The sequence below is a fragment of the Terrapene carolina genome, unplaced genomic scaffold (genome assembly GCF_002925995.2).
Source record: "Terrapene carolina triunguis isolate 2854851 unplaced genomic scaffold, T_m_triunguis-2.0 Scaffold67, whole genome shotgun sequence".
Lineage (NCBI taxonomy): Eukaryota > Metazoa > Chordata > Testudines > Emydidae > Terrapene > Terrapene triunguis.
Genome location: NW_020664418.1, coordinates 3,173,648 through 3,193,495, shown reverse-complemented (window position 1 = coordinate 3,193,495; position 19,848 = coordinate 3,173,648). Strand labels below are relative to the sequence as shown.

General features: G+C 52.3%; 1 protein-coding gene across 1 annotated transcript in view; it reads right to left on the bottom strand.

Moving 5' to 3' along the window:
- TELO2 (telomere maintenance 2) overlaps positions 1–19,848 on the bottom strand; it is a 54,441-nt gene that overhangs the window by 1,732 nt on the left and 32,861 nt on the right. The window contains 8 exon segments of the mRNA XM_024219016.2: positions 1,695–1,810; positions 2,696–2,760; positions 3,241–3,340; positions 5,812–5,903; positions 6,858–7,028; positions 7,720–7,791; positions 8,520–8,636; positions 15,280–15,371. Of these exon segments, the coding sequence (XP_024074784.2) occupies positions 1,695–1,810; positions 2,696–2,760; positions 3,241–3,340; positions 5,812–5,903; positions 6,858–7,028; positions 7,720–7,791; positions 8,520–8,636; positions 15,280–15,371 (825 nt within the window).

Here is a 19,848-nt window from a genome sequence, read left to right as displayed (position 1 = left end):
AATTTTAAGGGCGGGACCTAGCATAACCTACCCAAGGGGATGAGGCAGAATAAGGAAAGTGACAAATTAAATGCTGCTTAGAACTCTCGTCCTCAAAATGCTCTGCAGCTGAAGCTTATCAGAAGTGACCAATGCAAGAATGATGTGCCTTCTCCAACTCAGGGCAGCTTCTCCCATTCAGGGATGGCCATCAAGTCAGCATTTGCCAACCGGTGCTCCCCAGCAGTGGGAGAGAGACACAGCTCAGTTGTTTTCCTCTGCACTTGGAACGGGATTCTGTAGTACCTGATGGAAACCACTGACTTTCTAATGGCATCCAGGGCACTGCATGTGACAGACTGGTTCTATCTGGGACGGAATTAGAAAGTAAAGTTCTTGGGGCAGGAACCAAGGCTTGTGTGTATGAGGGGGCTGTGCTGCAATTATTATGCTCTTATCCTGCACTCATCACCATGCTACCTGAACTCAACTGTGCTCACTGCGTCTGTACAAGTATCACCACTGATACACTGTATCTTCCTAGCACCAGAAGAGGCATCCACAAGACTAGTTTCAGACACAGAAAGGAGGTGCTGTTATCCCAGTCCTGCCCCTCTCCCTGCCAAGTACAGCTACAACTATCAGCTAGTTAAAGACAGATAGACCACAATGCTCCTTGTACTGAATTCCTCAGACATTTACAACATTCCTGGAAAGACTCCCCTTGCCCTCAGGAACGTTACAGCAGAGGGAGGCAGATCCCTCAGCGCACACCATGTCATGGGAAATGTGGAGTTTCTGGCCCCCGTGGCTGCTCTTTCCCTTCAAGGGCACAGAGCTATATAACCTGCAGGGATCAGAGACCGGCTGTGTCAGTGTCACTTCCGGCCCAGCCCCCATGGGAAGCCAGTTTTCTAAATGTCAGGATGGTGAAGGAAACCAACAGAGGGCAAAAGAATAGTAAAGGGACCAATTAGCACACAGAAGTGTATCCAAACCTAGCCAGAGGCTGAGAGCATACAGTGCCATTTCCTCTTGCAAGTTTCCAGCATTTCACCTCAAAGGCAGTGCTGTGTGATACGTGCTGCCATGTGCTGCAGGCCACACTCCTGCAGTGCAAGCTGGCTGAGTCAATCACACTGTTTTGTAGACCAGATGTTCATTCCCTCAGCACTAGGAAATTTGGAAGAAAGGACCATGCCCTCCTGCTCTCATCCTTTGCCACCATGAAAACTGGTATGAGGATGCTCCCCATTCTCCATGCACCCAGTGCACCTGGGTTGTGCAAATTCTGCCAACTCAGGAACACACTGGTTGCTTATCAGAAGTTCAAGGTCTGCAAGTAATTTAAAACATGAAGGTCCAGCCTACAAGTCCATGGAATGTGAGGGGACACAGTGCTTGGCGTAAGTGCACTGCATTCTGGGACCTGTAGTCTCCGTAGGCCGTATTTCCCTATGGAAGGTGAGGGTGACTATGTTAGAATGCTATAGGCCATATTTGGCCCAAGGCTTGCACCTTGGATGCCTCTGCAGCACACCCTCCCTTGCAGCGAGGACTGTACTGGATTGATAATTTGGCCCCTTCCTAACACGAATGATACATGCACTTCAACATGAGGCTCTATTCAGCAGCACAAAGAAAGTAGCAAAACATCCCTTATGCCTTCCGGTCCTACAGACACTACACCCTGTTACTACCACCACCACCCTCACCTGCCAGCCAGGACTGGGTCTCCAAGAACTCGTCTGTCATGTCCTCCAACAGCCGCTCACTGGGGATACTGAGGACGACGGAGGAGACTGCAGACAGGAGGCCCTGACGCACATACCTGATGGAGAAGCAATGACCCAGTGAGAGGCTGCAGCTTCTCTCTCTTCCTTTCACCTACACACCGTATTAACTGCTCTTCTCTACACAGTGTTTTACTGCAGTGCCCTCAAGTTTCTCACAGATGGCTACTGCCAGCACAACCAGACTCCTAGTGAGCAGGGATTTAATCAGAACTGGCAGGCCTGGTCCCCTTGCTCAGCTCTATGCTGCCACCCAGCAGAGCTGGGGCCAGTCTCTTGCTCCCTGGACCAGAAGAGGCTGGGAGCCTGTGGAAGCCTGGGCTGGGGGTGAGCAGAAAGGCTAAGATCTGCTCAATACCCTTCCAGCTGTGATGGTTTAAATCCAAACCATTCAGTTACTCTGAGCTCCTACAGAAAAAAGCACTTGGGAAATATCTTACATGGTGAAGCCACCTCAGGGATAACTCAAAAATGGGTCCAAAAGGCTTCTGCCATGCTTCCTACATGCACTGACTGCACCTCTGGACAGAGAAGACATTCGAGAGGTTTGAAATCAAAAGGTGAGTGAGGTGCCAGGAAACAGGAGTTGGCAATGAAAGCTCCACCTTAGCCAAAACTATCGTGGCTGCTGTGATACTAGGGTTAAAGGAGTGTTTAGAGCTGATGGGGCTCCCAAGGACAGCCCCATCTCCTGCCTACATCAATGTCTTCTGCCTGCATGAGGCACTGCAGGCTTTGCTCTCATATGGAGCAGGGTGGGGAAGGGGGCAGAGGTGAGCAAAGAGAATGGTGCATTAAATCATCCACATAGGCATCAGGCAATACTCTCTCTGCCTGAGATTGAAAAGTCCCAGTAAGAGCACCTGGCCTTCGAGCTGATCATCTTCCCATCACCAAAATAACCATAGAAACACACAACTCACGAGTCTGTGTGGAAGCGCAGGGTCCAGACGAACTCCAGCAGTGACTTTCCCATGGCAGCAGCTGCCTGCATTGAGGGGAACACAGTGAATAGGCAGCTTCTCACACACTGACCCACAAGGGATATTGACTTGTCCATGTCCAGGACCACATACAATGGGAAAAAGTCACCCAGATGGGTCTCTGGGGAACTCAATGCCTCTTATAGCAGTCAGCACATACTGGGGGTTTTTCCTCCATTCAGGCCCCTCTTGGGAAGCAGGAAGGTAACTCAACTCCATTTTGCAGATGGGGAAACAGGCAGTAAAGATACATGCCCAAGTACAAGCAGGGAGCAGAATGCAGGATTCCTAGCTCCCAGCCCTGTTCTCTGGCCCATCCCCCAGCATCTGCCAGCTGCTCACTGGTATGGCATCCCCCTACACACTGAGGTCATTCCCCAATGAGTGCAGCAGGCACCATGCTCCAATGCCACTTCAGAGGCCATCTCGGGGCTCACCCCCACTGCAGTCAGCAAGTGCTGCATTATGGGCCTCAACTTCCTTACCACAGTGTGGATGGCAAAGTACATCAAGATTGCCAGAGTGTGCGCCAGCCTTCCCAGCACAAGGTGATGGTCTCCCAAAAGGTCAAAGGTCACCAGAGGCCTGCAATGCAAGAGAGACGGTGCCTTTGGGTTGGCAAGTTTTCTTATTGCCTTTTCAAACCTGCCAGAATGTGACTTGGAAGGTCAACAGGAAACACTGTGTCCAGCTGGTCACTGGCAATCTCCTGTCCTGGAGACAGTGGCTACCAAAGTAAAATGGAGAATGCCTCCCATCACATCTACTGGCTCCCATGTGCCCCCCAAAGTGTGCTGAGAACAATACTGCTCACCATCTGGCCAGGGGAACTTTTGACTTGGCTTGCTGGTGAAGCCTGGCTGAACTAGGAAGAAATACATACTAGGAAGAGTTTTCCAGAGGACTGGAGAAGGGCAAACATAGTGCCTGTCTTTAAAAAGGGGGGCGGGGGGGAGAAGATCTCAGAGACTTATGGACTGGTCAGCCTAACTTCAATACCTGTAAAGATACTGGAACAAAGTTTTAAATTCTCAGTTTATAAGCAGCTAGAGGATAGAGGGGTTATAAGTAATAGTTAATATGGATTTGCCAGAACAAATCATGCCAAACCAACCTACCTTTCTTTTGTCAGAGTTCCTGGCCTAGTTGATGGGGGGCAAGCTGCAGACATGATATATCTTGATTTTAGGAAGGCTTTGTCCCACATGATATTTTCATAAGCAAATTAGGGAAATGTGGTCTACATGAACTTACTATAATGTGGATGCATAACTTTTGAAAGGCTGTACTAAAAGTAGTTATCAATTGTTTGCTGCCAAACTGGGAGGGTGTATCTAGTGTGGTGCTGCAGGAGTCTTTCCTGGGCCCAGTACTATTTAATATTTTTGTTATTGACTTGGATATTGGAGTGGTGTATATGATTATAAAATATGCAAATGACACCAAGTTGGGAGGGATTGCTAGCCATTTTCATTGATACTCCCGGAGCTTCCTCACTGCTAGAGATGGGCTGACTAGTACCAAACACAGTCTAGTGCTTCTGTTCTCTGGTCAGTTATAGAAAAGAACATGACAATCTGAAGAGTTCTCTTTTTTTTTTTAAAGGATCAGCCCTGTGATGCTGGGAGCTCCATATTCCCCAGGGATAAATGGGGCTTCAGTATTACCCACAGATAGAAACCACGAGATTCTGCTGAAATTCAGCCTCCTGAATTGTGGGTTCATTTCCTAGCCCCAGTACAGCTAAGGCATGGCTTGGTTGTGCTCAGTACACTGCAGAGCAACTTAAAGAACACCCCAGCAAAGTGATTTCCTATTTTAATCATTGCTCACTGCTCAAATCTATAACCGAAGTAGGATTCTCTACCATTTTCTCTCCCCACCAGTGCGCACACACTCATTTGCCTTTGCATAGCCACTGAGTATAACAGGCCCTGTTTAAGGGCACTGATACATTTGTTGGAGGAAAATAATCAGACGGACTTTGAAAACTGTTCCAGCAGAACTTCTTCAGGGGCTGATCCATGGTCTACTGAAGTCAATAGAAATCTTTCCACTGAATTCAATGGGCTGAGGATACGGCCCTGAAAACCACTGCACATTACTGACTAGTGAATTAGTCAGTAGGAAACTATGAGCAAAACAGGGGTATTATAGTCAAATAAGCTTTGTCCAGTTACTCTGACAACTCTAATATTATTTATGATATTTCTGAATGTACTGTAGTTTAAAAAAAAAAAAAAAAAAAGAAAAAGGGAAGGAAGCTGCCTTGATATGAACCATTACAGCAGAGCCGTCCTGCTACAATAAATCTCTAAGAAGAGGGAAGAACCCACCAGTGTGTGTGCAGACTAGCAAGCATCTAGCCTCCATTTTATCATCCTCCAATAAGCAGACCAGGAATAGCTCAAGATCCAATTTCACTGACTCCAAACATGGGATAACAGGACCTGTAATTCATGCAAGGTCTGGTCTGCTCTAATCCAGCTCCGGAAGGGTTGGCTAACAGCACTAACACCACACTTAGGCTTGCAAAGAAGGCTATTTCCATTAGACCTGCTTGTTAGCATACATTTTCTTGCTGCAAAGCGCTTTGCTCAACTAGGCATACGTTTCCAAGAGTGACCAGTAGTTTAGGTGCCTCCATTTCAGGATGCCCAACTTGAGACACCTTAGAGCATCCTGGTTTTCAGAGGGCAGGTTCTCAGCACTTTCTGAAAATGAGGCCCCTTTAAGTTGTCTCAATTGGGCTCCCAAATCCCTAGTTACTTCTGAAAACACAAGCCCTCGTCCCAATTCACTGCTGTATTATGGTCATTTTGGGAAGAGACATAGCCTAGGAATTTGAGTTGTGGACTGGTATGTGGCTCTCCAGAAGTTCTATTCCTGACTCAGGCACCAACTCCCTTGGGGGCCTTGAGAAAGTCACACCACCTCTCTGTGTCTCAGTTCAGTCACTGATGACATTAACAGAGCAAGGTCAAGGTCCACCCTCGCAGTCATGTGTTGCCATAGTCCCTTGGTAAGTCAGGACCCCAAGGCACTCGCCATCTCACCTGTCAAAGTTCTGAATCAGGGGGAAGAAGAAATGTCCAGCTAAAGAACTGAATTTGTTTGGGCCACAAGCCGGTTCCACTAGAGACTGACCCTGTCCAAAAGAGAAAAGAGGTTTAGAGAGGAAACATAGTCAGCCGCAGTAAGTGCCTCTGAAGGGGTTACACGACCTCACTCCTCAGTGCTATCAGACCTAGCTGCTGCAGAGAGGGGAAAGCACCGTAGTAGCATTTTTTTTAGCACTGAAGAGTCTTTTGTACCTTGCAGTGTCCTGACCTACCACTGCTGCTCTCCTACACTCCTGACATTGCCTCTGACTGGCATTTCCCAGCTGGGCCTACACTGGTTCAACACTGCATGCTTGAGTCAAATTCCCCAGAGTTGGCTTCCCCATTTCCAATTCCTCCTCATCCCCATCTCTGAGGAGTTCTACACAGTCTGGGTCCAGTCCTGTAGTATGGGAGGGGGAAAACTTGAGGGGAAGCAAAGCAACATGCACAAGATAAGCCTCACTTCTGAGCCTCACCTCCCAGCACAGGAGGTAAAGGAGCTCTGGGAGTTAATCAACAACTTCTATCAATGCAAGAGAGAGGGAAGCTCTGGGGGTTAGAGATACAAAATGGAGGTGGTTGGCTCCCAGGATGGGACTGGAGGAAGGGGCTGAGAAATGAGTGGTGGAGCTATAGCCCCATCATGGGGGTAGGCAGAGGGCAGCTCTGTGGACTGGAAGCGCAGAGTGGAGACTGGGAGCTCCCAATGTGAGGCAGGGAGTTCAAGATATAGAGACAGTCCCCTCCCAATATGGGGCAGGAGTGGGGATGGGGGTGCGAGTGCTTCAAGGAGCTGGATACAGTCCCCTGCCAAGGAGACACAGAAGACTGTGGAATTCTTTTTTTAAAACCAAGTTACCCAGCCCTTTCATGATGCTGCATTGGTCCCTGGCCTGGATAGGATTGTGGCAATTCTCAAAGTTAGCCCTATTGCAGCTCTCTCTGCTTTGTGGTATGAGATGCTCCTGTATTTCCACTGTTGAGCAACCTAGCCTCACCTTCGCCAAATGGCGTGTCTTGCTTTGGATCCTCTCATCCACAATCCTTCTCCAGTTCTGGGAGCTGTCACTGCCAGGGACGGTCTGGATGCAGGGACTCTGGGTGCTGCGGGGCTTATTTTTCCCAGAGGCCTGGGGCTGAGAGAGTTCCTGAGCAGCCAAAGCTAGGACCTAGATAAATGGAAAGAGGTTCCATTAGAAGACAACAATTCCTTCTCCCTAACAAAGAGACTAAGAGCAACAGTCACCTGCACTGAGCTTGTGGGAGTAGGGCAGAAATGAGGAGAGGGGCGGGCACAAAAGAGCTCAAGTGAGGGTGGAAGGACTGACCCCACAAGTTTGAGGCAACCGAGTGCCTCTGAGATGCTGCAGAGGGTATTCAGCGGAGGAGCTTACCTGTCCAGCCTGAAAAGCAGACAGCGGCTCCTTCTCTAGGTACAGTAAGTGAAGTGGGGTGGCAGCATGGGGAGGGTGCCTGGTTAAGAAGTTAATCAGGCAGTAGACTGAAAAAGCACCAGGAAATTTTAGTAGACTCCCTAAAAACCACTGTCTGCTTCCAGACAAGTGGTCACCATCCTGGCCTATGCGTTGCTATCTCTTCCCTCCCTGGTTCCCATCACAACTGTACAGTGTGTTAACCTTTGAGGGCAGGAAATGAAGGGCAGTAACTGATGTTAATGTAACAGCTTCCCCCAGGCTGCTCCTGCTTTGCCCCATTGTCCTTTTTAATCAGGAGTCAAGAGATTACCCCAGCTCCTCTCCCAGAGACAGGTCTGATGCAACAGGGGGACTCATGGATGGGAAGGTAAAAGGAAGGGGAGGAGCTAGAGAACAAAGAGGAAGGAAGAGGTGAGTCACTTACATCCAGAATGTCCATGCGCTGATAGAGACTGTAGTTCAGGGAATAGAACTGGGAGGTCAGATACTGCACCACCTGCACCAAGCCAGGGAATAACGAGCATGAACCAATAACTGGGGAAGAAACCTGCTCCCCCCCCAACTCCTCCCCGAGGACTGGAGTTCTAAAGAGGAGAAATCCTAACTCCTGTTAGTAATAAACCAGGAAAATCCACAAATGGGGGGAGAAGAACCATCCGAGCAGGGGAAATTCAGGGACTTGCACTGCCACACCCTCCCAAGAGGAAGCCAATACCAACCAACATGACTCTGCCATTCTATAGCACCTTCCACCCGGGGTCTCCAAGTGCTCTGCAATCAGTAACTAATCCAACCTTAGCACGTCTCAGAAGCAAAGAAGTCTCCTTTCACAGATGCGGAAACTGAGGCACAATGAGGCTATGGGACTTGCCCAAGGCTAGCTAATTTGCCCTGAGACACACTCACATTTCTCCATCACCTCTGGACACTTCCTATCCAATCATTTCAATTGTCTAAATCTCTAGCCCAGAGTTTCCCTCTCAGCCACTAACCCTCTAACACCTTGGCTCCAATCATCCCAATGCAGATACTCGTTCCAGTTCATGGCCCAGCTGGTGAGGAGGCAGGAAAGCTCTTCACACAAACTCAGCCTGCTCCCTAAAGGGTCATCCAGCCCGCCATCATGGAAACTGCTTCTGCCAGGCCAGCAAGAGACACCAGCTGCAATTGCTCAAATCCTTAAGCCTGTGCCTATTACGAGGAAGGAGAAACACAGAGACTCACTGGTACTGGATCTGTGATGGTGACAGCCACTAGGGCTCTCTTACGGAGCTCCACAAAGCCTTCTATGTAGGTCTTTTCCTCCAGGTGCAGCAGTACTTTAGCCAGCTCCATGCTCACCTGCACAAAATACAAAAGCAGAGAGGCCATCTGCTGGGCAGCAAGCTCTTCCCTCTCCTGAGGGTTTACAAAGGAAGATGCAAAAACAAACTTCATCTTGGCTGCCTCTGTGAGAGGACTGGACATGAAGAGGCAGGGCCTGACTATTAGACACAGCAGAGGACATGACAAGCCAGGGTGCCACTGAGATGGGACTGCTCAAAGCAGTGACTAACCACTTGGTTGACGTCCATGCCCCTTTTAAACATGGCTTTTGGAAGAACCTTAGTGGCAAGGAATGGAGAAGACACCTCAGTAAAACCTACAGTGCATGTGTGCAGTAAGTGATCCCTCTAGTGGCCAGCAGGGGCGGCGAGTTATATTCTCTTGTGGTGCCCGGGCTCCAGCAATATTCAGGGCTGGGGACCCTGCTCCACCAATGTTTGGAGTTGAGTTTCTCCCCTGGCCCCTGCCTGCTCCCCACCCCCGGAGTGCCCCTGCCTGAGTGAAAGCGGCACAGCTCTCCCTGGCCTCCGCTGCCAGCAGCTACGGGCCAGCAGCAGGCTGAGGCAGTTCCTGCTGCTCCTGTACCTCAGGAGGGGGAGGAGGAGGGGGAGGAGGCACACACGTGCTTGGCAGCCCTCCCCTCCCCAGACACCAGACGCGGAGGAGGCTTCCGGCGGGAGACATCTGGAGTGGACCTCCGTGATTCACCTGAGCAGCTGCTGGGGCTTCAGTGAGTGTTTGACCCTGTGATCCACCCCGCTCTCCCCCGCAGCCACCACTCCTGCAAACACTGGGCAAGGGGCAACCCCACCCCCCACCCAGGGCCGGTGCAAGGAAGTTTCGTGCCCTAGGCGAAACTTCCACCTTTCGGCCCCCCCCCCCAACTAACCCCACCTGGGGAGACCTCCCCCCGCGGCAGCTCCGCCTCCTCCGCTGAGCACGCCGGCGCCGCTCTAATTCTCCTCCCCTCGCAGGCTTGTGGCGCCGATTGGAGGAGACTTAGAGCGGGGGCTGTGCGCTCAGCGGAGGAGGCAGAGTGGAGGTGATCTGGGGCGGGGAGCTGTTCCCCTGTGCGCCCCTCCCCCGTTACTGCGGGCGGCCCTCCCCGCGCACCCCCGCCCCAGCTCACCTCCACTCCACCTCCTCGCCTGAGCGGGCTTTTAGGCGCCCCCAACCACTAGGCGGCCACCTAGTTTGCCTAAATGGTTGCACCAGCCCTGCCCCCACCCCCAGTGAGGCTATGGCGAGGGGAAGCAGGGGAGGAAGGAAGCCACATGTGATGGCAGTTCCCTCCCCCCCAGCACCTACCACCCCCCTCCCAGGTCCCCAAACTCACTCCCAGAACCTGCACCCCCAGCCTACAGCCTGCACCCAAACTCTGTCCCAGAGCCTGCACCCCTCACCCCCTCCTACACCCCCAGCCCCTGCCCAGAGCCTGCACCCAGCACCCAAACTCCGTCCCAGAGCCTGCACCCCAACCCCCTTCCCACACACCCCCTCTCAGAGCCTGCACCCAAACTCTGTCCCAATGCCTGCACCCCTCACCCCCCTCCTGCACTCCCAGGCCCTGCCCCAGCCCAGAGCCTGCACCCAGCACCCAAACTCCCTCCCAGAGCCTGCACCCAAACTCCCTCCCAGAGCCCCACCCCTTTCCCTAGCCCAGAGCCTACAACCAAACTCCATTCCAAAGCCTGCACCCCCTCCCTCTGCAGCCCCTCCCATCCCCAAACTCCCTCCCAGAGCCTGCACCCCCACCCTGTGCCCCAGCCCGGAGCCTGCACCCAGCACCCAAACTCCATCCCAGAGCCTGCACCCCAGGCCCCATCCCAGAGCCCAACCCCCCAAGTACACACCAATTCCCTGCCCCAACCCAGGGCCTGCACCCAAGACCTCCTCCCCCAACCCAAACTCCATCCCAGAGCCTTAGGCAGGTGGGGGGCAGAGTTCGAGGTGGGGGGGCAGGCTCTGAGCGTTCTGGGCACCACCAAAATTTCTACAAACCTGACGCCCTTGGTGGCCAGCCCACACAACAGAATAAGAACTTACAACTGCTACCAGTTACATCTCTTGTTCAGTTGGTAGAGGCCCATGCTTTTGGCACTGAAAAGATCCAAGTTCAGTCCCTGCAGATGACCGATGGTGAAGAGCCATTGCATCAGCAACCCCTTGTCCCAATTTCTCTCTGCCCACCCAGGCTCTGCATCTTGACTAGTCTGCCCCAAACATCTCTTGATGAGGAGCCAGAAAGAGTAGAACACAATGGGTCTGACGAAAGCATAAAGACATTTTGTTGTTGTCATGGAGTATGGGGGGGACTCAGGGCCCTGCACCCCCGGCTTCCTGCAATTCACCATGACTCTCAGCCAGCCAGTAAAGCAGGTTTATTTAGACGACAGGAATACAGTCCAAGGCTAGGTCTACACTACAGCGGTGTTCCGACCTAAGATACGCAACTTCAGCTACGTGAATACCGTAGCTGAAGTTGCGTATTTTAGGTCGGCTTACCTGGTGGTGAGGACGGGGGAAAGCCGACCGCTGCCACGCTGCCGCCGACTCCGCTGCCGCCTCAGTTTCCCCGGGCAAAGGTGTCACCTGGCCTTTAACCCCCTTCCTGGGTTCTCATGTTACATGCTCAGGTATTCTCCGTCGGTCAGTCTCCCATCCCCCAATGCAGACTATCCTAGCCACACTCCCCTGTCAGCAGTCACAGACCACATTAAGAACAGTCCCAGTTCGTCACATCTCTTCCCCCTTCGAGACCGAACTGAGCGGGGTCACTTCAGCCAGTGACCCGGGGAAGTTTGAACCTACCCCCGTTCCCCTGGATGCCCTAGCATCCCTCCCATTCCTTGGTGAGAATTACACCAGGCTCCTCCAGTTTCACGCCCCCCCTTAGGTCGGGGGTGCTCGATGGCACTCGTAGTTCGCATGTGGGAAGGTTTATGCGGCCTGTGCCCTTTTCCCACCCCAATACCCCTGGGGTTCCAACTGGGCTGTGGTCTTCTCCCAGCGCTCCAGTCTGGAGGTCTGTGCTTCGGGCTCTCTTGGTTCAGAGCCCCCCTTTTAACCTTGGCCACCCTCCGGAAAGGCTCCTCTATGCTGGGCAAGGGTCCTAAAGCCGTTTTCCCCTTGTCCCGGGCCTTCCTCCCCCTCTCACAGGGGTCACAGGATCGGCAGTACTGCCGGACAGTAACAAAGACCCCAGGCCAGTAAAAGCTCTGTAGCAGCCTCTGCTGGGTACGCCAGGTTCCCTGGTGCCCTGATAGGGGGGTGTCATGGGCCCGGTACAGCAGCTGGCGGCGAAACTTCTGGGGTACCACCAGCTGCCTCCTGATCCCCCCTGACTCCATTTTCCCTGGGGGAGCCCATTCTCGGTACAGGAACCCCTTCTCCCACAGGAACCTTTTCCGGCCACCTCTCCCCATGGTCTGTACCGCACCGAGGTCAGCCAGGTCCCTTATCTTCCACAAGGAGGGATCTTTCTGCACCTCGGCCTGGAACTCAGCAGCTGGGACAGGGATGGCCACCTGCTCTTTCTCGCTGGCTGGGTCTGAAGCTGCAGCCTCCCTAAGCCGTGTCCCTGGGTGTTCCCTCCCCACCAGGTTAGGGTCCTGCGCCTCGGGCAAGGCACCCTCCCCAAGGTCAGGGCGCAGTGCCCCTCGCCGGCTCTGACTGCGGGTCACAACCAGTGCATTCTGGGGGTTGCTTGGCCAGTCCTCCAGGTCCCCCCCCCATCAACCCCTCAGTGGGCAAATACGGGTGTACCCCCACGTCCTTGGGGCCCTCCTTGGCCCCCCACTTCAGGTGTACCCTTGCCACGGGCACTTTGACTGGTGTCCTGCCCACCCCCGTAAGGGTCAGGTAGGTGTTGGGCACCACCTGATCTGGGGCCACCACCTCGGGCCGGGCTAGCGTCACCTCTGCGCCCGTATCCCAGTATCCATTGACCTTCCTCCCATCCACCTCCAGGGGAACAAGGTACTCTCTCCGGAGGGACAGCCCCGCGCCCACCATATAAACCAAAAACCCTGAGTCTGGAGCATCCAGCCCCCCAGAGGAGCTGGCCGGGAGCTCTCCTCCCTCCTTAGCAGGTGGTACTCTGCCAGCCCCCCTTCCCTGGGAATGCTGCCTCTCGCCCGGCTGGGTCTCTACCCAGTCAACCCTCTGTGGGTTTGGTCTGCTCAGTCTGTCCCTGATCCTGGGGCACTGGGCCCATATGTGGCCTCTCTGGCCACAGTGATAGCAGCCCATGTCCCATGGGTCCCCTCGAGTGGGTCGGATGGCCCTGACGCCGGATGTTCCCCTTTGATAGGGGTTTTCCGTATTTTCCCGCTGGGAGGTTCCATGGTGACTCTCTCTCTGCGTTGTGGTGGGACTGTTCCTTTGGGACTCCTCCTTGTTATCCCCTGACCGGCTTTTTACAAACTCATCGGCCAGCTGGCCTGCATGTCACGGGCTCTCTGTTTTTTTGTCCCTCAACCACAGCCTCAGCTCAGATGGGCACCGCTTATACAGTTGCTCCAGTACCAGCAGTTTAACCAGGTCCTCCTTCGTCTGGGCCCCATCTGCCCACTTGCTGGCGTATCCCTCCATGCGGACGGCTAGTTGCAGATATGAGATCTCAGGGGTTTTATCCTGACTCCGGAACCTTTCCCGGTACATCTCAGGAGTCAGCCCAAACTCACGGAGCAGGGCCTTTTTGAATAGTTCGTAGTCCCCTTTTTCCGCCTCTTCCAGTTGGCGGTACAATGCCACGGCTTTGGGGTCCAGTAAGGGGGTGAGAACCCGGAGTCTGTCCGCAGGATCAACCTGGTGCAGCTCGCAGGCCGTCTCAAAGGCATCCAGGAAGTCATCCATGTCCTCCCCCTCCTTACGTGGGGCCAGGATGCACTTATCAAAGCTCCGTGCAGTCTTGGGTCCACCCTCACTCACCGCAGCCGGGGTCTCGCGGCCCCTCAGCCTCGCCAGCTCCAGTTCATGCTGCCTCTGTCTCTCATTCTCCTTCCGTTCATGCTGTCACTGTTGTTCACGATCCTCCAGCTCTCTCAGTTTTAGCTCTATCTCCCATTCCAGCCCATTCCGCTCCACGGATGCTGCGCGTGGCCGGGAGGATCCCCTGCTGGCCGGGGGGGTCACTGCGCCCTCGGTATTTGCTGGGCTTCTCCCCACCCTTCCCCTAGGCACAGGAAGGAGGGGTCTCGGGAAGCCCTCAGCAGCCGGCTGACCACTCCCAGATGGGACAGACACTGGGGCCTGCGCTGCATCTGCCAGGCTGCTTCCCTCAGAGACAGGGATCAGTTCATTCGAGCGATCTCCCTTCTCCAGCTGGGCAATGAGCTGTTCTTTGGTGAGCCTCCCAATGCGCACCCCCCTCTGCTTGCACAGCTCCACCAGGTCGCTCTTAAGCCGCTTGGCATACATCTTCCTGCTGGCCACTCACAGGCCTGGGTGCTCACCGCTCCCCACAGTTTCCAGGGAGACCCCTAGTGTGCCAGCCCTTCTCGAGGTCACCACCTCTCTGCCAGGGTCGAGCTTCAGACTCCTCTGCCCCTGGGACCGCTCGCTGCAATCCCCAGGGGAACCCTGTTACTGCAAATGTCCTTCTCTCTCCCAGGGTCGAGCGGCAAGCTCCTCCGCCCCTGAGACTGCTCGCTGCAATCCCCAGGGGGACCCTGTTACTCCAACAGTCCTTCTCGCTGGTCACACACTCCTAGGAGTGATAACCGTCTCTCTCTGACTCTTCAGCACGCCTGGTCCCCGTCAATCCCCCTTCGTTTTACTTCTCCCCCAGTCACTTACTGCAGGAAGCGCCGTCCACGGGGTGCAGTAGATCCCGCCGCTGCCACCAGTTGTCACGGAGTATGGGGGGGACTCAGGGTCCTGCACCCCCGGCTTCCTGCAATTCACCATGACTCTCAGCCAGCCAGTAAAGCAGAAGGTTTATTTAGACGACAGGAATACAGTCCAAGACAGGTCTTGCAGGCACAGACAACAGGATACCCCTCAGTTAGGTCCATCTTGGGGGCCCCGGGCATCCCAGCCCTCTTGGGGAGGTCAGAGCCCTCTCTGCCTCCCAGCCACCTCCCCGGCCTGCTCCTCAGACTCTCCTTCAGCGACCCCTCCCACAGCCTTTGTTCAGTTTCCCAGGCAAAGGTGTCACCTGGCCTTTAACCCCCTTCCTGGGTTCTCATGTTACATGCTCAGGTATTCTCCATCGGTCAGTCTCCCATCCCCCAATGCAAACTATCCTAGCCACACTCCCCTGTCAGCATTCACAGACCACATTAAGAACAGTTCCAGTTCGTCACAGTTGTCTTCTGATTTGCATTGCTGCACCTGCTTAGGCTTCAAAACTGCTCCACAGGCAGCTCTGCTCGCCCTGGACAAAGTGTGCCACTTCCAATATCCTCCTCAACCCGAAGCTCACTGGAAGGCTCTACCTGTCTCCTGGTCTCCATTCCCACTACAAAAGGATTCCAAAAAAGACAAGAAGAGCCAGCTGCCATCACCATGGTCTGTCCCAACTCCAGGACAAGTCAGCCTGGTCTGTCGCTCTTTATATGTTACCGTCTTGCACTGTGTTATGCCTAGCTTCCTTCTGAGGCCAAGATGGCAACCCTCTGACTAAAGCCCATTGGAACAGCTCATGTGGCCTTACCTCTCTTGTAGTAGCTGAATTCCTTCGAATCAGACTCTCCAAAACCTTCATTGTAGCTTCCCACTTGTCCATGTCTTCAGATCCAGTTAGGACTAAAGATAAACAAAAACCAACTACTTCAGCTCTGCTGACCAGCTGAGACAATGTTTCTACTAGCAAGAATCCCAGAGATATCCCCTCCCTTCCTGCTCTTCAAGAGAAAGTTGCAACCAAGGCCAGATGTAGAAATTCAGCATATAGTGTAAGAACCTGGATAGACAGGGAGATAGAGCTGGGGAGTCTCAGGGGCATAAGAACTAACTAGTCTCTTCCATCAGGAAGAAAACACCAACTCAGCAGAAAGATCAGACACTAGGAACTAAGCTGAGGTTACTTAGGCCTGGTCTACACTACAATGTTAGGTCGACATAAGCTGCCTTGTGTAAGCTTAGTTGTGCATGTGTCTATGCTTAAAATTTGTCTCCCACCGACGTAAGCTCTCCACTATGCCGACATAGTGACTCCACCTCTCCAAGTGGCGTTGAGCCATGGTCAGTGTACTGAGGTCAACACAGTGTGAATGTAGATACCTATGATAACCCTAACAGTCCTCCAGCAGTTGTCCCAGAATGTTCAACACTGACCACTCCAGTCACAATTGTGAACTCCACTGCCCTAGAAGTCACGGAGTCCAGAAGTCCCATCACCCTTTAAATTCCCTGCAAACTTTTGAAATGCCTTTTCCTGACTGTCCATCTTGGTGAGCACACCTAGCAGATCTCCACTGTTGTATGCAACTGCCCAGCTGACTACGCTGGTTATATGTTCCAGATGCACTATGGCCTGGAGTGGATCTCCTGGGCCTGTGGGGAGAAGAGGCTATGCAATCACAGCTATGGACCAGCCAGCGAAACATGGACAGCTATGAACACATTGCGCGGGGGATGCAGGAGAAGGGGTATGCCAGGGATCAGCAGCAGCACTGCATGAAAGTGAAGGAACTGCAGCAGGCATATCAGAAACCTTGGGAGCCCAACAGTCAATCTGGTACTGAGCCACAGACATGACGCTTTTACAAAGAGCTGCATGATATACTTGGCAAAGATCCCACGGCCATCCCGCACAGCGCTGGGGATGCCTCTGAGGAGCCTAAGTCACAGGCCACTGCATGAAAGGAGGAGGAGGAGGATCATAGCATCATAGGACTGGAAGGGACATTGAGAGGAAGGGGACATGCAACTGGGGTGGTCCAGCTATGCTGAGAGCCAGGATCTGTTTGAGATTCCACCGCAATCCAGTCAGTCCCAGCAGTCAAGCATACGCAAGCCCGATGCAGGGAAAGGAACCTCAAGTGTGTAAATTAATTTCCCATTTCAATGATGGCACCCCCAACTTAGCAGGATCACAGCTGTGACATTCCCCAGGGTGCAACCTGAACTGTTGTGTCCTCTTAGTTCTCTAGCCTGGGATGCCTTTTAGATTGCTCTGCTAATAAACAGCAAACCCCTACAGGCTCTGTTCACTCCCAGCCACCAGCATGCAAAGTCACTCCCAGCTGAATACATAAATGATATGCCCTGCCATCCATGAACAGATACAGGGCGACACCCACGTATCCCTCAGTCCCAGCCTTGCCCCCCAGAAATGTACTGTTCACTAGCCCACTGGAGGGTACAAGCTCATAAATTAGTCCAGCATTCCAACAAAGGGTAATGAACATGCAACAGCCCTGCTGACCCGAGCTGAGATTTCCCCAAACACTTCAATCAAACACACTGGTTTAGATAAAAGAGTAAAACAAGTTCATTAACTTGAGAAAGATCGATTACGTGATTTACAAGTGATAAGGCATAAAAGTCAGAATTGGTTACAAAAAAAAAAGAAAAAGAAAAAGATAAGCATGCAAGCTAATTCCTAAGCTTTACCAAGGCTAGTAAGTTTAAAAGCAAAAAGGTTTCTCTCACCCGAAAGTTTACAACGGTCTGTACTGGCTGGAAAACCTCCAGGCCAATACCACTCTCCCCAGTTCAATGATGTCCTTTTGTCTTTCAAGCAGGGAGTGGGGAAGAAAGGTATCTAGAGGCATTTTTCCCCCTTATAAATCTGACCCTTTGTACTGGAAAAGTCTTTGCTGGGTTATGGGGTGAGGCAGTTCCATGGCATAAGTGAGCTGCCAACTGTCTTTCAGGTGAATTGTAAATTTCTTATTTCCAACTCCCCTGCTGGTGAATCTGTGATTAAGCATCAGAGAGGTAGCCGTGTTAGTCTGTATCCACAAAAACAACAAGGAGTCTGGTGGTACCTTAAAGACTAAGGGCTCGTCTACACTGGCAATTAACAGTGCTGCAACTTTCTCAGTCAGGGGTGTGAAAAAACACACCTCGAGCGCAACAAGTTGCAGCGCTGTAACGCGCCAGTGTAAACAGTCCCCCAGCACCGGGAGCCACGCCCTTGTTGAGGTGGGTTTTTTTAAGAGCGACCACGCAAGGCACGTTAAAGCGCTACCACGGCAGTGCTTTAGCATTGCCAGTGTAGACTAGCCCTAACAGATTTATTTGGGCATAAGCTTTCGTGGATAAAAACCCCACTTCTTCTGATGCATGAAGTGAAAATTACAGATGCAGGCATAAATATACTGACACATGAAGAGAAGGGAGTTACCTTAAAAGTGGAGAACCAGTGTTGACAAGGCCAATTCAGTCAGGGTGGATGTGGTCCACTCCCAATAATTGATGAGGAGGTATCAATACCGAGAGAGGGAAAATTGCTTTTGTAGTGAGCCAGCCACTCCCAGTCCCTATTCAAGTCCAAATTAATGGTGTTAAATCTGCAAATGAATTGTAGCTCTGCAGTTTCTCTTTGAAATCTGTTTTTGAAGTTTTTTTGTTGAACGATGTGAGTAATGGCTGCTATGTGAGTAATGGCTGCTATGACTCTGCAAGGGACATGTGACCAGCCCACATGACTCTGGATTCCATTTTGGGAGCATGTATTTTTCCACAAACTGGGCTGGGAACTGTTTTTGAAATAAAGGGTTCCCACCATATTCTAAAGCTATATAAGGCAGGAAGTGACATCATCTATTGTTCTTCACTCCCCACAACTGAACACCTGAGAGAAGCTCCTAAAGAAAGACTTGGAATGGGGGAGGGGATCATAGAATCATAGAATATCAGGGTTGGAAGGGACCTCAGGAGGTCATCTAGTCCAACCCCCTGCTCAAAGCAGGACCAATTCCCAACTAAATCATCCCAGCCAGGGCTTTGTCAAGCCAGGCCTTAAAAACCTCCAAGGAAGGAGACTCCACCACCTCCCTAGGTAACGCATTCCAGTGCTTCACTGCCCTCCTAGTGAAATAGTGTTTCCTAATATCCAACCTAGACCTCCCCCACTGCAACTTGAGACCATTGCTCCTTGTTCTGTCATCTGCCACCATTGAGATCAGCCAAGTTCCATCCTCTTTGGAACCCCCCTTCAGGTAGTTGAAGGCTGCTATCAAATCCCCCCTCATTCTTCTCTTCTGGAGACTAAACAATCCCAGTTCCCTCAGCCTCTCCTCATAAGTCATGCGCTCCAGACCCCTAATCATTTTTGTTGCCCTCCGCTGGACTCTTTCCAATTTTTCCACATCCTTCTTGTAGTGTGGGGCCCAAAACTGGACACAGTACTCCAGATGAGGCCTCACCAATGTCGAATAAAGGGGAACGATCACATTCCTCGATCTGCTGGCAATGCCCCTACTTATACAGCCCAAAATGCCGTTAGCCTTCTTAGCAACAAGAGCACACTGTTGACTCATATCCAGCTTCTCGTCCACTGTGACCCCTAGGTCCTTTTCTGCAGAACTGCTACCTAGCCATTCGGTCCCTAGTCTGTAGCTGTGCATGGGATTCTTCCGTCCTAAGTGCAGGACTCTGCACTTGTCCTTGTTGAACCTCATCAGGTTTCTTTTGGCCCAATCCTCTAATTTGTCTAGATCCCTCTGTATCCGATCCCTACCCTCTAGTGTATCTACCACGCCTCCTAGTTTAGTGTCATCGGCAAACTTGCTGAGAGTGCAGTCCACACCATCCTCCAGATCATTAATAAAGATATTAAACAAAACCGGCCCCAGGACCGACCCTTGGGGCTCTCCGCTTGAAACCGGCTGCCAACTAGACATGGAGCCATTGATCACTACCCGTTGAGCCCGACGATCTAGCCAGCTTTCTATCCACCTTACAGTCCATTCATCCAGCCCATACTTCTTTAACTTGGCAGCAAGAATACTGTGGGAGACCGTATCAAAAGCTTTGCTAAAGTCAAGGAATAACACATCCACTGCTTTCCCCTCATCCACAGAGCCAGTTATCTCACCATAGAAGGCAATTAGGTTAGTCAGGCACGACTTCCCCTTGGTGAATCCATGCTGACTGTTCCTGATCACTTTCCTCTCCTTTAAGTGTTTCATAACTGATTCCTTGAGGACCTGCTCCATGATTTTTCCAGGGACTGAGGTGAGGCTGACTGGCCTGTAGTTCCCCGGATCCTCCTCCTTCCCTTTTTTAAAGATGGGCACTACATTAGCCTTTTTCCAGTCATTCGGGACCT